This window comes from Phaethon lepturus, unplaced genomic scaffold (assembly GCF_000687285.1).
Source record: "Phaethon lepturus isolate BGI_N335 unplaced genomic scaffold, ASM68728v1 scaffold38691, whole genome shotgun sequence".
Classification (NCBI taxonomy): Eukaryota; Metazoa; Chordata; class Aves; order Phaethontiformes; family Phaethontidae; genus Phaethon; species Phaethon lepturus.
Window position 1 is genome coordinate 30,722 of NW_010519179.1, and position 16,093 is coordinate 46,814.

Sequence of the window (16,093 nt, forward strand, 5' to 3'; positions counted from 1 at the left end):
CTCATAAAAACATACTTGTTTAAAAAGTTAGAGACATTCAGTTTCTGGCTGTGGGCTTTTTAGTTGAAAATTACATAAAATTACTTTCACAAAAATATAATTTGCCAAAAAATGGTGGTTTGAAATGAATTTTGGTGGACTCAGTGGACTTACATGCTGATTGGAGGCATTCAACAGGATCTATACAAATCATGCATCCTAGTGGAGAAAATTCATGGTATGCCAGGTAAAGAGTTTATCATTCAGTACATAACATTTGCACCTATAAAAAGCTCTGTAAAGAGAGAGAATTGCTGAAAGAACCAAATAGGTTAGGGCTGAAATATTGTGAAAAGACATACAAACTACAAATTAAAATATTTATAACTTGAATCAAAATTGTCATCAAACTCTTAATCATAAGATGAGAAAATAACAATATAACATCTGTCTCTTTCGGAAACTTCACTGTGGACATATTCGATTTCAACCTATATGAGAGATGTGATTTTGCTGTAAGTATGTGTTATAAAGGAGGTTGTTTTAGGAAATCAAATGTACGGTGAAGCATCAGCACATTACAATTTATATGGTGTATGGTCACAAGAAATACAATTTCCCCGCTTTGGCTTCAAATGAGGCTTAAAATAGACAGTTTTATGAGATACCAGTGTGAGAAGGGTCAAATAAGTATATCAACATTTCAATGCCAAGTTATTCCCATTTTTGGATGGGTAAAGCTCGACTGAAAGTAGAAGGAAAATTACAGCTTTGGAAAGTCTGCAAGGACAGTGTGCATGCAAAACAGCCAAGGATCACAGGACATGGTTTCTCTTTATTTAAAGGCATAAGCAATGTTTGAGCATAATGAAAAGTTGGTTTAATGGTTTGCGTTGTCCCACTCAGGTTTTGGCTTGCAGACTGCCATCAAGTACTAGAGACTGTTGGTCTGGCAACACAGCTTTATAGAGAATTAATATGTGTTCCTTATATGGCAAAGTTTGTGATATTTGCCAAAATGAATGACCCTGTGGAATCCAGTTTGCGTTGCTTCTGCATGACTGATGACAAAGTGGACAAAACTTTGGAGCAACAAGAGAACTTTGAAGAAGTTGCAAGAAGCAAAGACATTGAGGTATATTTCTTACTCACAGCCAGCTTCCTCCTTGTAAATGGACAATGTATTTTCCAAGTGGCAACAGGTCCTGCAAAAGCCCCTTTAAGCCCAGTTAAATAACGGTTTCACATCAAGGCTGTGTCAAAAAACGTCTTGAAAGGAGGCCAAAAAAAGGACAAGATTGGGGGAGCATGAGGACTTGTCTCCAAATGGATGCCCCAGGCCAGTCTGCAGTGGGGGATTAAATATGCGCTGCTGTCAAATAGCCCTGGTTGGGCTTTGGAGACAGCTGACCTTTCCTTGTCATTGGCCCTGCAGACACAGTCATAAGTTGAGCTGGTTTGTGGTGAATACGTAGTCACCAACTGTCTGCACTCATAATACCTTGCCATAATGCACAGTGATTTTCTAATTTGTTGTTGAATTTAATCTGCGTGGGGACTTGTGCTAAACTGAGGATCTATGAAGGGGGAAATTGTCTACTAGGGATCTACTATGAAAAGAGGTTTTATTGACTTGTATTTATTGCTTTCTTAGGTTCTGGAAGGAAAACCTATTTATGTCGATTGCTATGGAAATCTGGCCCCTTTGACTAAAGGAGGACAGCAGCTTGTTTTTAATTTTTATGCTTTCAAAGAAAATAGACTGCCATTCTCTATCAAGGTAAAAGCAAAACAAGCCAAATAATTCTGCTGATGTTCCCTCTCCCCCACCCAGTGATAACACTTTTTCAGGCTGATAGGACTAACTTGCCCTGAGGCTGTAAGTGTCAGTGTTTAATATGTGAATAACGTGGCGAGGGTGCTTTGCATGAAGCCACAAAAGAGCCGCTGGCAGGGCCGGGGCCAGAATACACATGATATGGATACACAGCCTTTTATTAAAACCGTATCTCAAGTAAGACTCCAGAAGATTACCAGTAGATCACTATTTCCCAGGGACTAAGCAAAGGAGATGCATTCAACAACATACTGTACAGCGGAACAGCCTCCAAAAAGTGTGCACAGACTGTTCACGTCTAAATTACCATGAATGGACTCTCACTTTCTTTAGCCTTGTCATAGCTGCTGTGCAAAAGAAGTTTTTAAGCATTTTTGGTGAGCACATGTGCAAAATGTGGCAGAAAAAAAATAAGGTGAACAGAAAATGTCTCTCAGTAATACCCCAGCATGAAACTGTTTGGTTGGGCTCACTCAACATCTTGTCTTCCATGGATATACCATCGGAGAGCTTCAGATTGACCTAGCTCTTTCATGGCAACACCTTTTCTCCTTCAGCATCTGAGGCTGAGCCCCAGCTCAGTAATGTTGGTCTTTACCTATTAAATAGCTTCTTGGGGAAAGAAACTCCCGAGAAATTCTCCAGAAACCTCCTTTAGGTATCTCAATTACTACATATTACTACACTGTACTAAAATTTCTTCTCTAGGTAAGAGACACCAGCCAGGAACCTTGTGGTCGATTATCGTTTTTGAAAGAACCAAAGACTACAAAAGGACTGCCACAAACAGCTGTTTGCAACTTGAATATCACCCTGCCAGCACACAAAAAGGTATTTGTTAGGAGAAGTAAACATTTTTGTTAGGGTTCTATTTTTGCTCCTTTAGTTTTCGGTTGTGTTCCCCCCCCTCCCCGACCCCGCTAGTGATAACCCTCTGAAATGCCAGTAATGAGAATGCTTTGGAATATGATAAAGGCTTTTTAAATTTATGTTTTATTGGTTTCCTGTGTGTAGAACACTTTTAAAGTCTTTTGTTACTGTGGTGTCAAGTTCCTATAATTTTTATGATTCTGTTTACAGCTCATGCTTCAGCCTGCAAGTCATAGGTTTATGCTTTCAGTAATGTCATGTGTTGATTTGCATTGGGTGTAAGATTTTTTTTTTTTTCTTTTGTGTTGACATTTTGGATTTGCTTTGCCTTATAAATCAGCTTGCATTTTGTGCTCCCAATTTGGTCCTTTTCATATCCTGATATTCTTTTCCCTGCTGTCCATTATAATATTCCTTGTCTCTGCAATGCATCTTGGGACCAAAAGGAAACAGAGTCAGATCAAGATGATGAGGTAATATAAACACTGTCTTCTGTTTTTATTTCCTTCAGATTTAGTGAAGAAAAGTAATATGTTATAGAAAAAATAAACAACTATTTTTAACTATAGCATTGAAATGATACCTACGGAATAACCATATCCTCGACATCTGATGGTCTGTTGCAAAACAGTAGAAGTGCACGAATGTGGAAAAAACATGATTATATATTATGAAATTAAACCAAGCACTGAATAATAGCAGTCTTAAATTTAACTCGTTTTCTTCTGAAAAAGGATATAATTATAAAATTCAGACCAAGTCCATTTTTGGCAAAACCAAGAAGAGTTTAGTGGATATGATTTTACCTCTTGGAGTAATACTGCCAATGCTTTGGTACCTTGTATTTCTGAGAAGGACAGAAGTATTGCTGAGGCCACAATAGTGGCCTATAATTTTTTTACTCCTGAAAATAACTTGGAATCTTCTGACAAAGCAAAATAGCCAAGAGCGATTTCTAAATAGTGTGTACAAATCTATTTTAAAATAAACCTCAGATATTTGCAGCTTAAAAATCCACTGTTTTCTGGAAACTGCAACGTTAGATTGTCAGGAAATTGAGTGGGTTTTATTCATTAGCGGCAGTAATAAATGAGATCACCTTATAAAAGAAACTACATAGATGAATCCCGTTTTCCTGGCAGCAAGTTTTCTTCTCTTCCTGGTGGCAAATAAACAGCAGTAGCCACCTGCTGATTAAAATAAAATAAAATAAATAAAAAAGAAACACAAAAAACAAAACACTCCTTACATGTCAAAAAATAATAATAGCAACGATATCACTTTGTCTCCACAGGATTTGTTCCCAGGTAGCTATTATATAGCTAGAACAATAGTTTTCTTTCTAAACAAACCATATTTTTAGCCACATAATCAAGTGAGCTGATCTCTGAAGGATGTTTAATATTTAAGACATCACACTAGCAGCTATGCCACTGAATGCAGTGACTTACGATGCAATTTATTAGTTAACAATAGTCGTCTGCTTTCTAATCTGCATCTTTGCATTTTGTGCCTATTAAACAAATCCCCTCCCATGCCTTTTTTGTCCTTAATGTATTCACTTTAAAGCCAGTGTACATTGTGGTGTACGTGCTTTCAGGGCAACTTAATTTGGGGAGAAATATTTGATCAATCTAAGTTGTACTCTTATGAATGTTTTATGTCTGTATCTGTAGTCTTTTGTGTTGATCTCCTGTTTCTAGCCAAAGGTGCTTTATTTTACAGAGAATGCATAGTATCATACCATTTCTAGTAGTGTGAAGCAGTTTATTAAGTGATAATGAGATAATATAGTATTGAGATACTTTAAGGCAGGGTCATGAGCTACATCTGCTCTCTAAGCTCTTCTACCTGATAAGCAGAGACATTGTGAGCAACTGGGGTCACCTCTTAGGGTTGCGGTCCCTTCCCTGCTTGCTCCAGAAGGGTAGTCATTCACAGCAGGTTTCTGCCACCTCCAATAGCCCTGCTCCCTGCTTCACAGTGCCTGACATTCATTACATGGCAGACAGGAATGGAGACCGGCTCTGTCCATTCCCTGCCTGCTTGCCCAAATTTGGCTCCAGCATGCCTTCCTGAAGCTGAACGGAAAGATCCGTTCTCCTTTGTGGGGATGGGTACCACAAAATGCGGCCCATCGTGCTGAGGTTTGATGATTGTTGTGTTCGAATGGGGGGTAGCGGTACTAAAGGCACTAAACAGTACTATGTTTTGTTGTAGACGGAGAAAGCTGACCGGCGCCAGAACTTTGTCTCCCTTGCTTTACGTAAGCGCTACAGCTATCTGACTGAGCCTGGAATGAGTGAGTTGCTCTTACCAAAGTACTAAACCATATATACATGATTTTTCATAAGAAGAGACATTTTTTCTATAAACGTTGTATTTGGTGTCACTCTGGGGGTGGGGAAAAAAAAAAAAAGACAAAACCACCGATCTAAAACAAAACTCTTGGATGGTCTGTGAACTCTTGTGTTGTGAGAGCTTGAAGAATCCTGACTGGCAAATGATATGTGTTAGTTAAGTAAAAATAAAATAATAGTTTTTGAAATGCCATGTAGCTCCGGAGTAGGAGGATTGCAAATTGTTTTCAAAAAGAGTCTGTTCTTCCCTTTGAAAGGTTAGAGAGAGCTGCTGTAGAAATGAACGTTATGCAAAAGTTCAGCAAGGCTGGAGAATGCCATTCAGATAAGTGCTTAAATGTTTAGATGCTTAGCCAAAATGGACTCTCTCATACTTTATATTTTACCTCTTCTTTCTCCTCCCCTTCCTTTTTTCCTCTGTTCCCTGCAGATGCTTTTTATTCCCTGGCACCACACATTGCTTCCTCTTAAAGTTATGTTCCCCTTGACCAGATCTGTGGCATTCCTTTCCTTCCCTGTTACATACAATAATGTATTTAGCTTAGCTTTTCTTGCCTCGCCTCTCCTGTCTGAGGTTGACTGCTATTGTTTCCCATTCCCAGGCTTTTTCTTGCCTTTTTTTCCCTCGTGGCTTCTCAGTTGCTACCCTGCAACAGACCTTTTGATATAATTCCATAAAATCCATAGAGAGACTTCATCGGGTCTTGGGAGCTCCCACTGGATGGCTGCTGTTCAGTTATCTTATAAGATCTGTGGCTTCTTTGGATCAGATGTGCTCCAGAATATATTACACTTCTCAGGCCTGAAGAAGAAGACTTCAAGCATATAACATCTGAAGAAGCTATCAGATCTGCTGAGACATCTTGATGGACTTGTTAAGGTATCGTCAAAGACTTGATGGGAACTGAGAGAGAGGGAATAGAAAGTTGCTTGAAACAAGTTTGATGACTCTGTATGTTGCTTACAATTAGTTTTTCAGGTGTCATTGGGAAAAAAAAAAAGTCTTATTTATTCACCAAAGGTCCATTAAGTCTCATTTGCAAAAAGCTGCAGGGGAAAAAAGGTAAACCCACTTGAGCTGTACGCAAAAAAAAAAAAAAAAAAAGATGAGTTAACGCAGTAAAGTTCCTGACCGTTCTTTAACTATTCTATCCCTTTTGGCCATGCTTACTACTTAAAGCTGTGAGCTACCCAAAAAGGGTATGCAGAAATGATTGCTTTTGCCAGGAGAGGTTGTAGATAGTGGTTTGGCCATCAGCCTGATCACCACCTCCTGTGCGCATGCAGCATGTAGTCATCCACTGCCACTACCACCTGCATCGTGCTGGTGCGAGGGGAGGATGTGGTCTTTGAGGTACAGCTCTTCCAGAGAGCACACACTGCCCAACACAGAGCCCAGACTGCTGCTGTGGCTGCTTTACACTGCTTTACACTGCAGGATGTTTGCACCAGTGATTAGATATGAGTGATGAACCTCTACCTATTTCCAGTGAATTTCATGGGACAGTTCCCACAGTTGTGGTAGCAGCAGGGGTTGTGCTTTTCACTCACGCAAGCGCATACAGATTTTTTTCCTCTGCACCCCTGCCAATGCTAGTGCAGAAGGGAGTAAGGCAGGTGGGATATTCCCCCGTCTCCCTGTCCTTCCTTACCCCTGCCCAGGGAAAGGGACAAAGGGCCTCTCAGCTGTTCCCAGCAGTGAGGTCCCCAGAGAAGAGGAGAGCTGCTCCGCTTAAAACCTGCTGCTTATTTGCAGCTGAAGAGGAGCAAGGCTGAGCAGGGGCCACTTGTATGGGTTCACTCGGTGCTTTCAGTTGCCAGCTGCAAGCAAGGAAGTGTACTTTGGTGCACAGAAGGTAGTAACTAGCATCTGTTTTCTGATAAAATCTTGGATGCAGAGTGATGGAAACTGTTTAGGCCAAGAGTGTCCAGTAGCCAAAAAGGGCTGTTATATAACCCACTCTTTACAATATTATTCCACTCTAAATTCTTGCATGGTTGTGGGGATTTCTTTGCTATTTCAAAATAGTAAAATTGCCCAGCTCCCTGTTGTTTTGAGCTATGTCATAGCTGCACACACTGGTAAATTACTCAGTTTTCTTTGTACTGGTTCTTCTTTTCAGTTGCAATAAGGAGCACAGAAAAAGCATTTTAAACATGGCTGAATCTGTGATTTAACAGGGGAAAGAGCAGCTAAAAGGGGAGCCTGTTGGTTTGATTGCCTCTCTAGCCAGTTGTGGTAGACTGGCTCATCACAGTGCAGTGGGGTCCCTGTAAAGACATTTCCAAACACAAACTGCTGAAAAAATTGTTTTGTTCTTAGTTCTTTTCAGAATGATTTTGGGATTTGTTTCTTGGACTCGGGACTCTATGGTGAATGTTAGCAGCTGCTGCTAATTAATCTTCCTAATGAAGTCTAGCTCATTTAATGAAGTACACTATGTTTTCTTCTTTGGGGGAAAAAGACGTATGTTTGCACTTAAAAATAAAATTGCAAGGAAAAAGGGTGTTTCTTGACATAGGCTATGCCAGTCAGGCCTAGTATTCAAGCTCTCTTCAACCTAAATGTTCTCATACTGCAATATCACCAGCCATCCACATTGCCTTCTGGGTTTCGATTGGCTTCTATAGGACCAGCACATTTCTCCTTGCAGGATATGGACCTGTGGTATATTGAATATTCACTATTCTCTAAGAGTGTGTGTGCTTTAAGCTTAACGGTTTAGTATCAGCCTTGTTAAGTTTCTTTCACTGTAACTTACTGTCTGTCTATAAGACAGATTAAGCAGGTTTGACAAATTATTAGTGTAACTTCAGAGAAAGGTATGCTGAGTAAGTTGTTTGGATATTTAAGCTCCATTTCTAATTCCAACTTTAAAGAAAAAAAAGCCCTCTTAAGTTACTTTCAGTGTCAACTCTCTGAATGTTATTGCTGTATCAGAGGATATGTATGCTGTAATGGGATTCCCAGAAATATTGTCTTCTGGGCGAAGTACCTCCTGTGATGCAAAATGTGCTTGATGATGATTTTGTTCGAAACGCCTGTGAATAAGCTGAGTGTTCTGGGGGATGATCACAGTTAACAGGTTTGTCCTTGCCAGGAAGTTTTTGCATATTACATTGTTCTTTGACTGCTTTTCTGATGTTACCTTTTGAGAAATGTAAAGTTGAACAGGTCTGTCTTTGAGCTGATACAAGAAATCTCCTCAAAAGGTACCAAGACACTACATCTTGTAGAAAAAGTGTACTCTTCTTTTAATGGCCTCTTGTGAAATGGTTTTGTAAGGTTTACATATTTGTGCTTAATACAGCATACAAAATGTATTAATCTGTGTGCTCGTTTTGATATGATATACTGTGCATGAATAAAACTGATTCAGTTGCTTTGCTTGCTCACGTTTATCATATATCATACTTTCCATATTTCATGTATGACACATGCTTCTTAAAATCATTTCATGTAAAGTTTTACTTTAGTTTTTACCAAACAAAAGGAATATCGCATGAGAAACAAATGCAAAAGTTCCTTTTCTTTATTTATTTTTATTTTTTTTTTTAAATATTGACTCAGAAAAGCTCTTGCTCTTATTGGCTTTATGAGTGTGAAGCATATCCGAATTGTGCATGGGAGATACAGATTTGAATTTATTCCAGTTGCTTCACAGTTTGCACATCAATTGCCTGTCACTTAAAGGAATTTTGGGTTCTGCATGAAATAGATCTGAGTGGTTTAAAAAAAAAGATTTTAGCTATATTATGTAATTTTATGCAAGTTTATATTTCGTATAGGTTCAATACCTGAATAGCACAACAACAACAGAAATTATTAAAAGGATAATTCTGATAGTTGCGCAAAGCAGAGACATACCTAAACAGGCAAAATAGTACTGATACGAATATTTCAGAAGTAGCACATCAGAAAGTCAATGGGAAGTAAGAGAAGACATTTTGATGTGGATTTATTTTTACCTTATGGATTCCTTCTTTGTGTTTTCTGTTCTTCATTGTTTGCAGATTTGGTTGCTATGTGCTTTCTGTCTCTCATTTCATGTTGCTTTTTGGTTTGGTCCAGTCATCAATATATGGCTCATTCCTCTTTTTTTCTTTCCTTTTTAAATCTTCTTTTGCCTCCTTCATCCTAACTCATGCAAACAGTTGTACTTGCTTTTTGTAATATTACAACGTTTACTGACCAATTTTCTTCTCTGGTCTCTCTGTTTTTCAATCATTTTTGTTGATTTTTATGTTTGATTTTAATTTAACAATTTAAGAAACAGTTGAACGGAGTGCAGGAGCAACAAGATCCCTACCTGCTACTTACTCATACAAGCCATTCTTTTCAACACGGCCATATCAGTCATGGACAACAGCTCCAATTACAGTGCCTGGGCAAACCAAATCAGGCTTCACTTCCTTATCAAGCTCTTCCTCTAACACTCCTACAGCTTCCCCATTAAAATCAATATGGTCTGTTTCTTCTGCTTCTCCAATCAAATCCACATTAGGAGCTTCTACCACATCTTCAGTTAAATCTGTTAGTGATGTAGCATCTCCGATTAGATCATTTCGGACAATCTCTTCACCAATAAAAACTGTGGTGTCGCAGCCTCCATACAATATACAGGTTACTTCAGGCTCTTTCGTCAGAGCTCCCGCAGTCACAGAAGCTGCTAGTCTGAAAGGGCTGGCATCCACTACCACATTCCCCTCTCGGACATCTCCAGTGACTACAGCAGGATCTCTCTTGGAGAGATCATCCATAACCATGACGCCTCCAGCATCCCCCAAATCCAACATTAACATGTACTCTTCAAGTTTGCCACTTAAATCGGTCATCACATCAGCATCTTCACTTTTATCGTCCCCTCTAAAGTCAGTGGTGTCACCTGCTAAGTCAGCAGTTGATGCTGTTTCATCCTCTAAAGTCATGATGGCCTCGTCTCTCTCGTCACCAGCAAAACATGTAGCTGGGCACACAGATGTACCATTGCTTAATGGATCTGTGTCACCTCTGAAATACCCATCTTCTGCCAACTTAATAAATGGATCGAAAGCTGCAGCTGTTTTTCAAGACAAGATCACTGCAGCTGCACATTCTGCAACTTGTGCTGCTAATGCAGTTGCTGACACGGCTGAGAGAGTGTTTTCAACAGCTACAACAATGTCATTCTCTCCACTCAGGTCATTTGTGTCTTCAGCACCATCAGCTTTCCAGTCAATGAGAACTTCTCCTGCAGGTGCTTTGTACACAGCCCTTGGGTCAATATCTGCAACTACCTCATCAGTAACTTCATCAACAATAACAGTGCCAGTATATTCTGTAGTCAATGTTTTGTCTGAACCAGCATTAAAGAAGCTCCCAGAGTCGCCTTCTCTTACAAAATCAGCTGCTGCGTTACTGTCACCTATTAAAACATTGACTACAGAGGCACGCACACAGCCTCCCTTTAATCGAACTTCATCTCCAATAAAATCATCCTTGTTTTTAGCACCCTCTGCTCTCAAATTGTCCACACCATCTTCTTTATCCTCCAGTCAGGAGATACTGAAAGATGTTGCTGAAATGAAAGAGGATCTAATAAGAATGACTGCAATATTGCAGACAGATGTCGCAGAGGACAAACCGTTCCAACCTGAGATACCAAAAGAGGGTAGAATTGATGATGAAGAGCCCTTTAAAATTGTTGAGAAAGTAAAAGAGGACTTAGTAAAAGTTAGTGAGATTCTGAAAAAAGATGTGTGTTTAGAAAGTAAAGGGTCGGCTAAAGTATCCAAAAGTGATCAAGGACACCTCTCTGAGGATGACTGGGTAGAGTTCAGTACAGAGGAGATTGATGAAGCGAGACAGCAAGCTTTGACAAGCCCTCCTATATCTGTTCCAGAGAAGGTCCAAATTAAAACTAAAACCATGTCGGAAAAGGATTATAGCTTGTCAAAAGTTATTGATTACTTAGCAAATGATATCGGTAGCAGTTCATTAACAAACATAAAGTACAAGTTTGAAGAGGGCAAAAAAGAAGGTGAAGAGAGACAAAAACGCATTTTAAAACCAGCTATTGCTTTGCAGGAACATAAACTTAAAATGCCTCCAGCCTCCATGAGGCCTTCAACATCAGAAAAGGAGTTATGTAAAATTGCAGATTCCTTTTTTGGAACAGATGCTATTTTAGAGTCTCCAGATGACTTTTCTCAACACGATCAAGATAAAAGTCCCTTATCTGACAGTGGCTTTGAAACGAGGAGTGAAAAGACACCTTCTGCCCCACAAAGTGCTGAAAGCACAGGGCCAAAACCACTTTTCCATGATGTACCCATCCCTCCCGTCATTACAGAAACAAGAACTGAAGTAGTTCATGTTATCCGCAGCTACGAACCATCATCTGATGAAATTCCAGAGCAGAAAGCAGAGGAGCTACCGGCCTCGAAACCTTCCCCTACGTTTATGGAGCTGGAGCAAAAACCTGCTGGATCTATTAAAGAGAAGGTTAAAGCTTTTCAAATGAAAGCCAGCAGCAGTGAAGATGATGACCATAAGTGTGTCCTTAGTAAAGGTGTCCGAGTAAAAGAAGAAACTCATATCACTACAACAACTAGGATGGTTTATCATAAACCTCCATGCACTGAAAGCACATCTGAAAGAATTGAGGAAACAATGTCTGTTCATGACATAATGAAAGCCTTTCAGTCTGGGCGTGACCCTTCCAAAGAACTGGCAGGTCTGTTTGAACATAAATCATCAGTAACATCCGATGTTAGCAAGTCTGCTGAAACTTCACCACAACCTGCAGAGAAGGACAGCAAAATGAAACCCAAACTGGAGCGAATAATAGAGGTCCATATTGAAAAAGGTAATCAGGCTGAACCTACTGAAGTCATTATTAGAGAAACAAAAAAGCATCCAGAAAAAGAAATGTATGTATATCAGAAAGACTTACCTCGGGGAGATATTAACTTAAAAGAGTTGGAAAAACATGATGCTTTTCCTTGTTCAGACGAACAAGGTCAGCAAGAAGAAGAGGAGCTCACAGCCGAAGAGTCACTTCCTTCTTATCTGGAATCCTCTAGAGTTAACACTCCTGTGTCCCAGGAAGAAGACAGTCGCCCTAGTTCTGCTCAACTCATGTCTGATGACTCTTACAAAACACTGAAGCTTTTGAGTCAGCACTCAATAGAATACCATGATGATGAGTTGTCAGAACTAAGAGGGGAGTCTTACAGGTTTGCTGAGAAAATGCTTCTTTCAGAAAAGCTAGATGTGTCTCATTCTGATACTGAGGAGTCAGTTACTGACCATGCTCTACCCCTTAGTGCAGAGTTACAGGGGTCTGATAAACGATGCAGAGAAAAAGTAGCTACTGCCCCCAAAAAAGAGATTCTCTCCAAAATGTATAAAGATGTATCTGAAAACGGTGTAGGTAAAATGTCTAAGGATGATCATTATGATAAAGTGACAGTGTTACACTACACTGGAGATGTTAGTAGTCCAAAACATGCAATGTGGATGCGCTTTTCTGAGGACAGATTAGACAGAGGTAGAGAAAAGTTGATGTATGAAGACAGGGTGGACAGGACTGTTAAAGAGGCAGAAGAAAAACTGACTGAAGTATCACAGTTTTTTCGGGATAAAACGGAGAAGTTGAATGATGAGCTACAGTCTCCAGAGAAAAAGCAGCATAAAAAAAATGGCAAAGAAATACATTCTAGCCAGAGCTCTGCCAGCAGCAGCCCTGAGAAAGTTCTGCTCTCTGAATTACCATCATCCGGCGATGAATGGAGTAAGGTGAAGCAGTATGCACACAATGGGAAGTGCTTTCCCAAGGTGGATGAAAGAAAAGCATCCAGTTTGCCCAGCAGTCCTGAAAAAAGGATATTTGTGCAACCCACAGAGGACTCTAAACAAACTATGGAACACAAAGGAAGTGCTCAGCAGACTGGAGTACCTGAGGTTTCACAGACTGGATTTCAGCTGAAGCAATCAAAGCTCAGTTCCATTAGGCTTAAGTTTGAACAAAGTATAAGCCCAAGGAGTAAGGATGTAACACAAGAAGAAAAAAAGCTGGATGGTCAGTCCAAAATTCCAGTAAAGAAATTGCAAGAAAGTAAGTTACCAGTGTATCAGTTTTATTCCAGAGAGAAACATGCAAAGCAAGTAGAGCTCACTGATGGGAGCACAGCTTTACAGAAAGAGGTGAAAATACAGGAAGATTTTGTTCCAGGTAGAGGGAAAACTATCGAAGACTTTCGTGCTTCAGACACACAAAACCAAACAACTGAGATGAGTAAAGGCGTGCCAGAATACTTTTCAGAACCACGGGCGAAAGACCTGGTATACGGCTCAGACTCGACAACGAAGGGACACTGGGACAAAAAAATCTATAGGACGTGGGAAAGTCCTGGAACTTCTAATCATAAAACACAAAAAGAAAAACTTTCACATGTGCTGGTTCCAGATACAGTAAAAGAAAACCATGTTGATCATGCTGAAACTAAAACTGACAAAAAGAGTGAATTTATCACTGTGACAGAGCACAAACTGGCAACAAATGGAATTCATTCAGAAGAAGTGAAGGAACTGACTGTAAAATCTCCCTCAAAAAGGGTTTTATACAGAGAATTTTTTGTCAGGGAGGGGGAACGTAATGGTGAAGTGGCTGATAAAATATCCAAAAGGAAAGAAGAAATTGCTGTGTCCCATATTCCAGTCAGAATTGTTGAGGAGAAGAGAACCATGCTTGATGGTGTCTATGAACTTTCAGCTAAAGTATCCCAGTCAGCGGTGATTAAGGAGAGAGTTGAGAGGCAGATTGATTATGTGGAAGATGAAAAAATAAAGCATTCAGAAATCAGAAAAGTTACCAAGCAGCAGAGCTCGATAGGTCTAAGTCCTCCTGTTGAGGAAACGGAGATATCTCCTAGCAAATCACCAGATTCTTTAGAATGTAGTCCAGGAAAAGAATTTCCTTCGAGTGAGTTAGCAGACCCCGGTGCCAGTGATTACTTGGATAAAGTTGCACCGCTAGTAAGCACTGAAGGAGTAAAAGAAATTAAGACCTTACCTGTTTATGTCAGTTTTGTTCAAGTAGGAAAGCAGTATGAGAAAGAGGTGCAACAAGGAAATACTAAAAAAATTGTCAGTCAGGAGAGTAAGACGGTACAAGAGACAAGAGGGACATTTTACACAGCTAGACAGCAAAAACAACCTCCTTCTCCACAAGGTAGTCCAGAAGATGACACTCTAGAACAAGTGTCCTTTATAGATAGCTCTGGTAAAAGCCCTTTAACACCAGAAACACCAAGTTCAGAGGAAGTGAGTTACGAGTTTACATCTAAAACACCCGACTCACTAATAGCTTATATCCCAGGCAAGCCCAGTCCTATACCTGAGGTATCTGAGGAATCAGAGGAGGAAGCAGAGGCTAAGTCCACATCTGTAAAACAGGCAGAGGTTGAGGAACCACAGATTGACAAAGCATTACCTAATCATATAAATAAGGACTCTAACAAAAGACCCAAAGGTAACAGAGTTGCCTACATTGAGTTCCCTCCTCCTCCACCACTGGATGCAGATCAAGGCGAGTCAGAAAAGAAGCCTCATTATTCTACTGAGAGTGAAATGGAGATGACAGAAGTGAACTTGCAAGATGAACATGACAAATGCCAACTGGCTGAACCTGTCATAAGAGTACAGCCGCCGTCTCCTGTGCCACCAGGAGCAGATGTCAGTGACTCCAGTGATGATGAATCTCTCTATCAACCTGTTCCACTTAAAAAGTATACATTCAAACTGAAAGAACTGGAAGATGACCAGAAGGAAACCTCAAAACCCAAAGCCCCTGAAAAGATTGAGAAACAGAAAGAGTTAGGACATACCACTCCTGGGAAACCTAATGAGTTTGACATTGGGCTTGATTCACCCCAGAATGATGTAGTGCAAAATGGGAATAACAATGACCAGTCTGTTACAGAGTGTTCCATAGCAACCACTGCAGAATTCTCCCATGATACCGATGCGACAGAGATTGACTCTCTTGATGGTTATGATTTGCAAGATGAAGATGATGGTTTAACTGAGAGTGATTCTAAACTTGCAGGTCCGACAGTTGAGACCAAAAAGGATGTATGGACTACAGAAGGCATTCTAAAGCAGACTGATCGCTGCTTTAGCCAAAGTAAGCTTGAAGTCATTGAGGAGGAAGGCAAGGTAGGCCCTGAAGAAGACAAGGCACCTTCAAAGGGTCCAGCTTCTGAAAAAGCCGGAGTTAAGAGCGAGCAGAAGTCAGGGGCACAGTTTTTCACTTTGGAAGGCAGACACCCTGACAGGACTGTATTTCCTGATACGTATTTTAGTTACAAAGTAGACGAAGAATTTGCAACACCTTTCAAAACGGTGGCCACGAAGAGTCTAGATTTTGATCCGTGGTCCAATAACCGAGGTGACGATGAAGTGTTTGAGACTAAATCAAGGGATGATGAGGCTAAGCCATTTGGTCTGGCAGTGGAAGACAGATCTCAAGCAACAACACCTGATACAACTCCAGCCAGAACTCCAACAGATGAAAGTACGCCAACTAGCGAGCCCAACCCCTTCCCATTTCATGAAGGGAAGATGTTTGAGATGACTCGCAGTGGTGCAATTGACATGAGCAAGAGGGATTTTGTTGAAGAAAGACTCCAATTTTTTCAGATTGGTGAGCATACTTCTGAAGGGAAGTCAGGGGACAAGGGGGAAGGGGATAAAAGTACAGTCACTGCCATCACACAGCCACAGGCAGGGGACAACACTGTAGAAACAAACCTAGAGAGACCAGTAGAAACAACAGCAGTTGAACATAAGCCCATCATCCAGGCCAGTGGAGATTGCATGGAACTTGGTAGTAACTCACTGGAAAAATCATCGGCAGCGGTAAATGCTTCTAAAGTTGATCCCAAATTGCGCACACCAATTAAAATGGGAATTTCTGCTTCCACCATGACTCTGAAGAAAGATGGCCCTGGCGAAGTGACAGATAAGATAGAAGCTGTGATGCCAAGTGGTCAGGGATTAGAA

At 40.4% G+C, this 16,093-nt stretch overlaps 1 protein-coding gene across 1 annotated transcript in view; it reads left to right on the plus strand.

Annotated features, from left to right (window-relative positions):
* ANK3 (ankyrin 3, node of Ranvier (ankyrin G)) overlaps positions 1-16,093 on the plus strand; it is a gene marked incomplete at its 5' end in the record, with an annotated part of 74,083 nt that overhangs the window by 30,148 nt on the left and 27,842 nt on the right. Inside the window, 6 exons of the mRNA XM_010296964.1 lie at positions 886-1,114; positions 1,634-1,759; positions 2,525-2,647; positions 3,133-3,159; positions 4,907-4,988; positions 9,318-15,734. Coding sequence (XP_010295266.1) covers positions 886-1,114; positions 1,634-1,759; positions 2,525-2,647; positions 3,133-3,159; positions 4,907-4,988; positions 9,318-15,734 — 7,004 coding nt within the window. The remainder of the gene's footprint in view (positions 1-885; positions 1,115-1,633; positions 1,760-2,524; positions 2,648-3,132; positions 3,160-4,906; positions 4,989-9,317; positions 15,735-16,093) is intronic.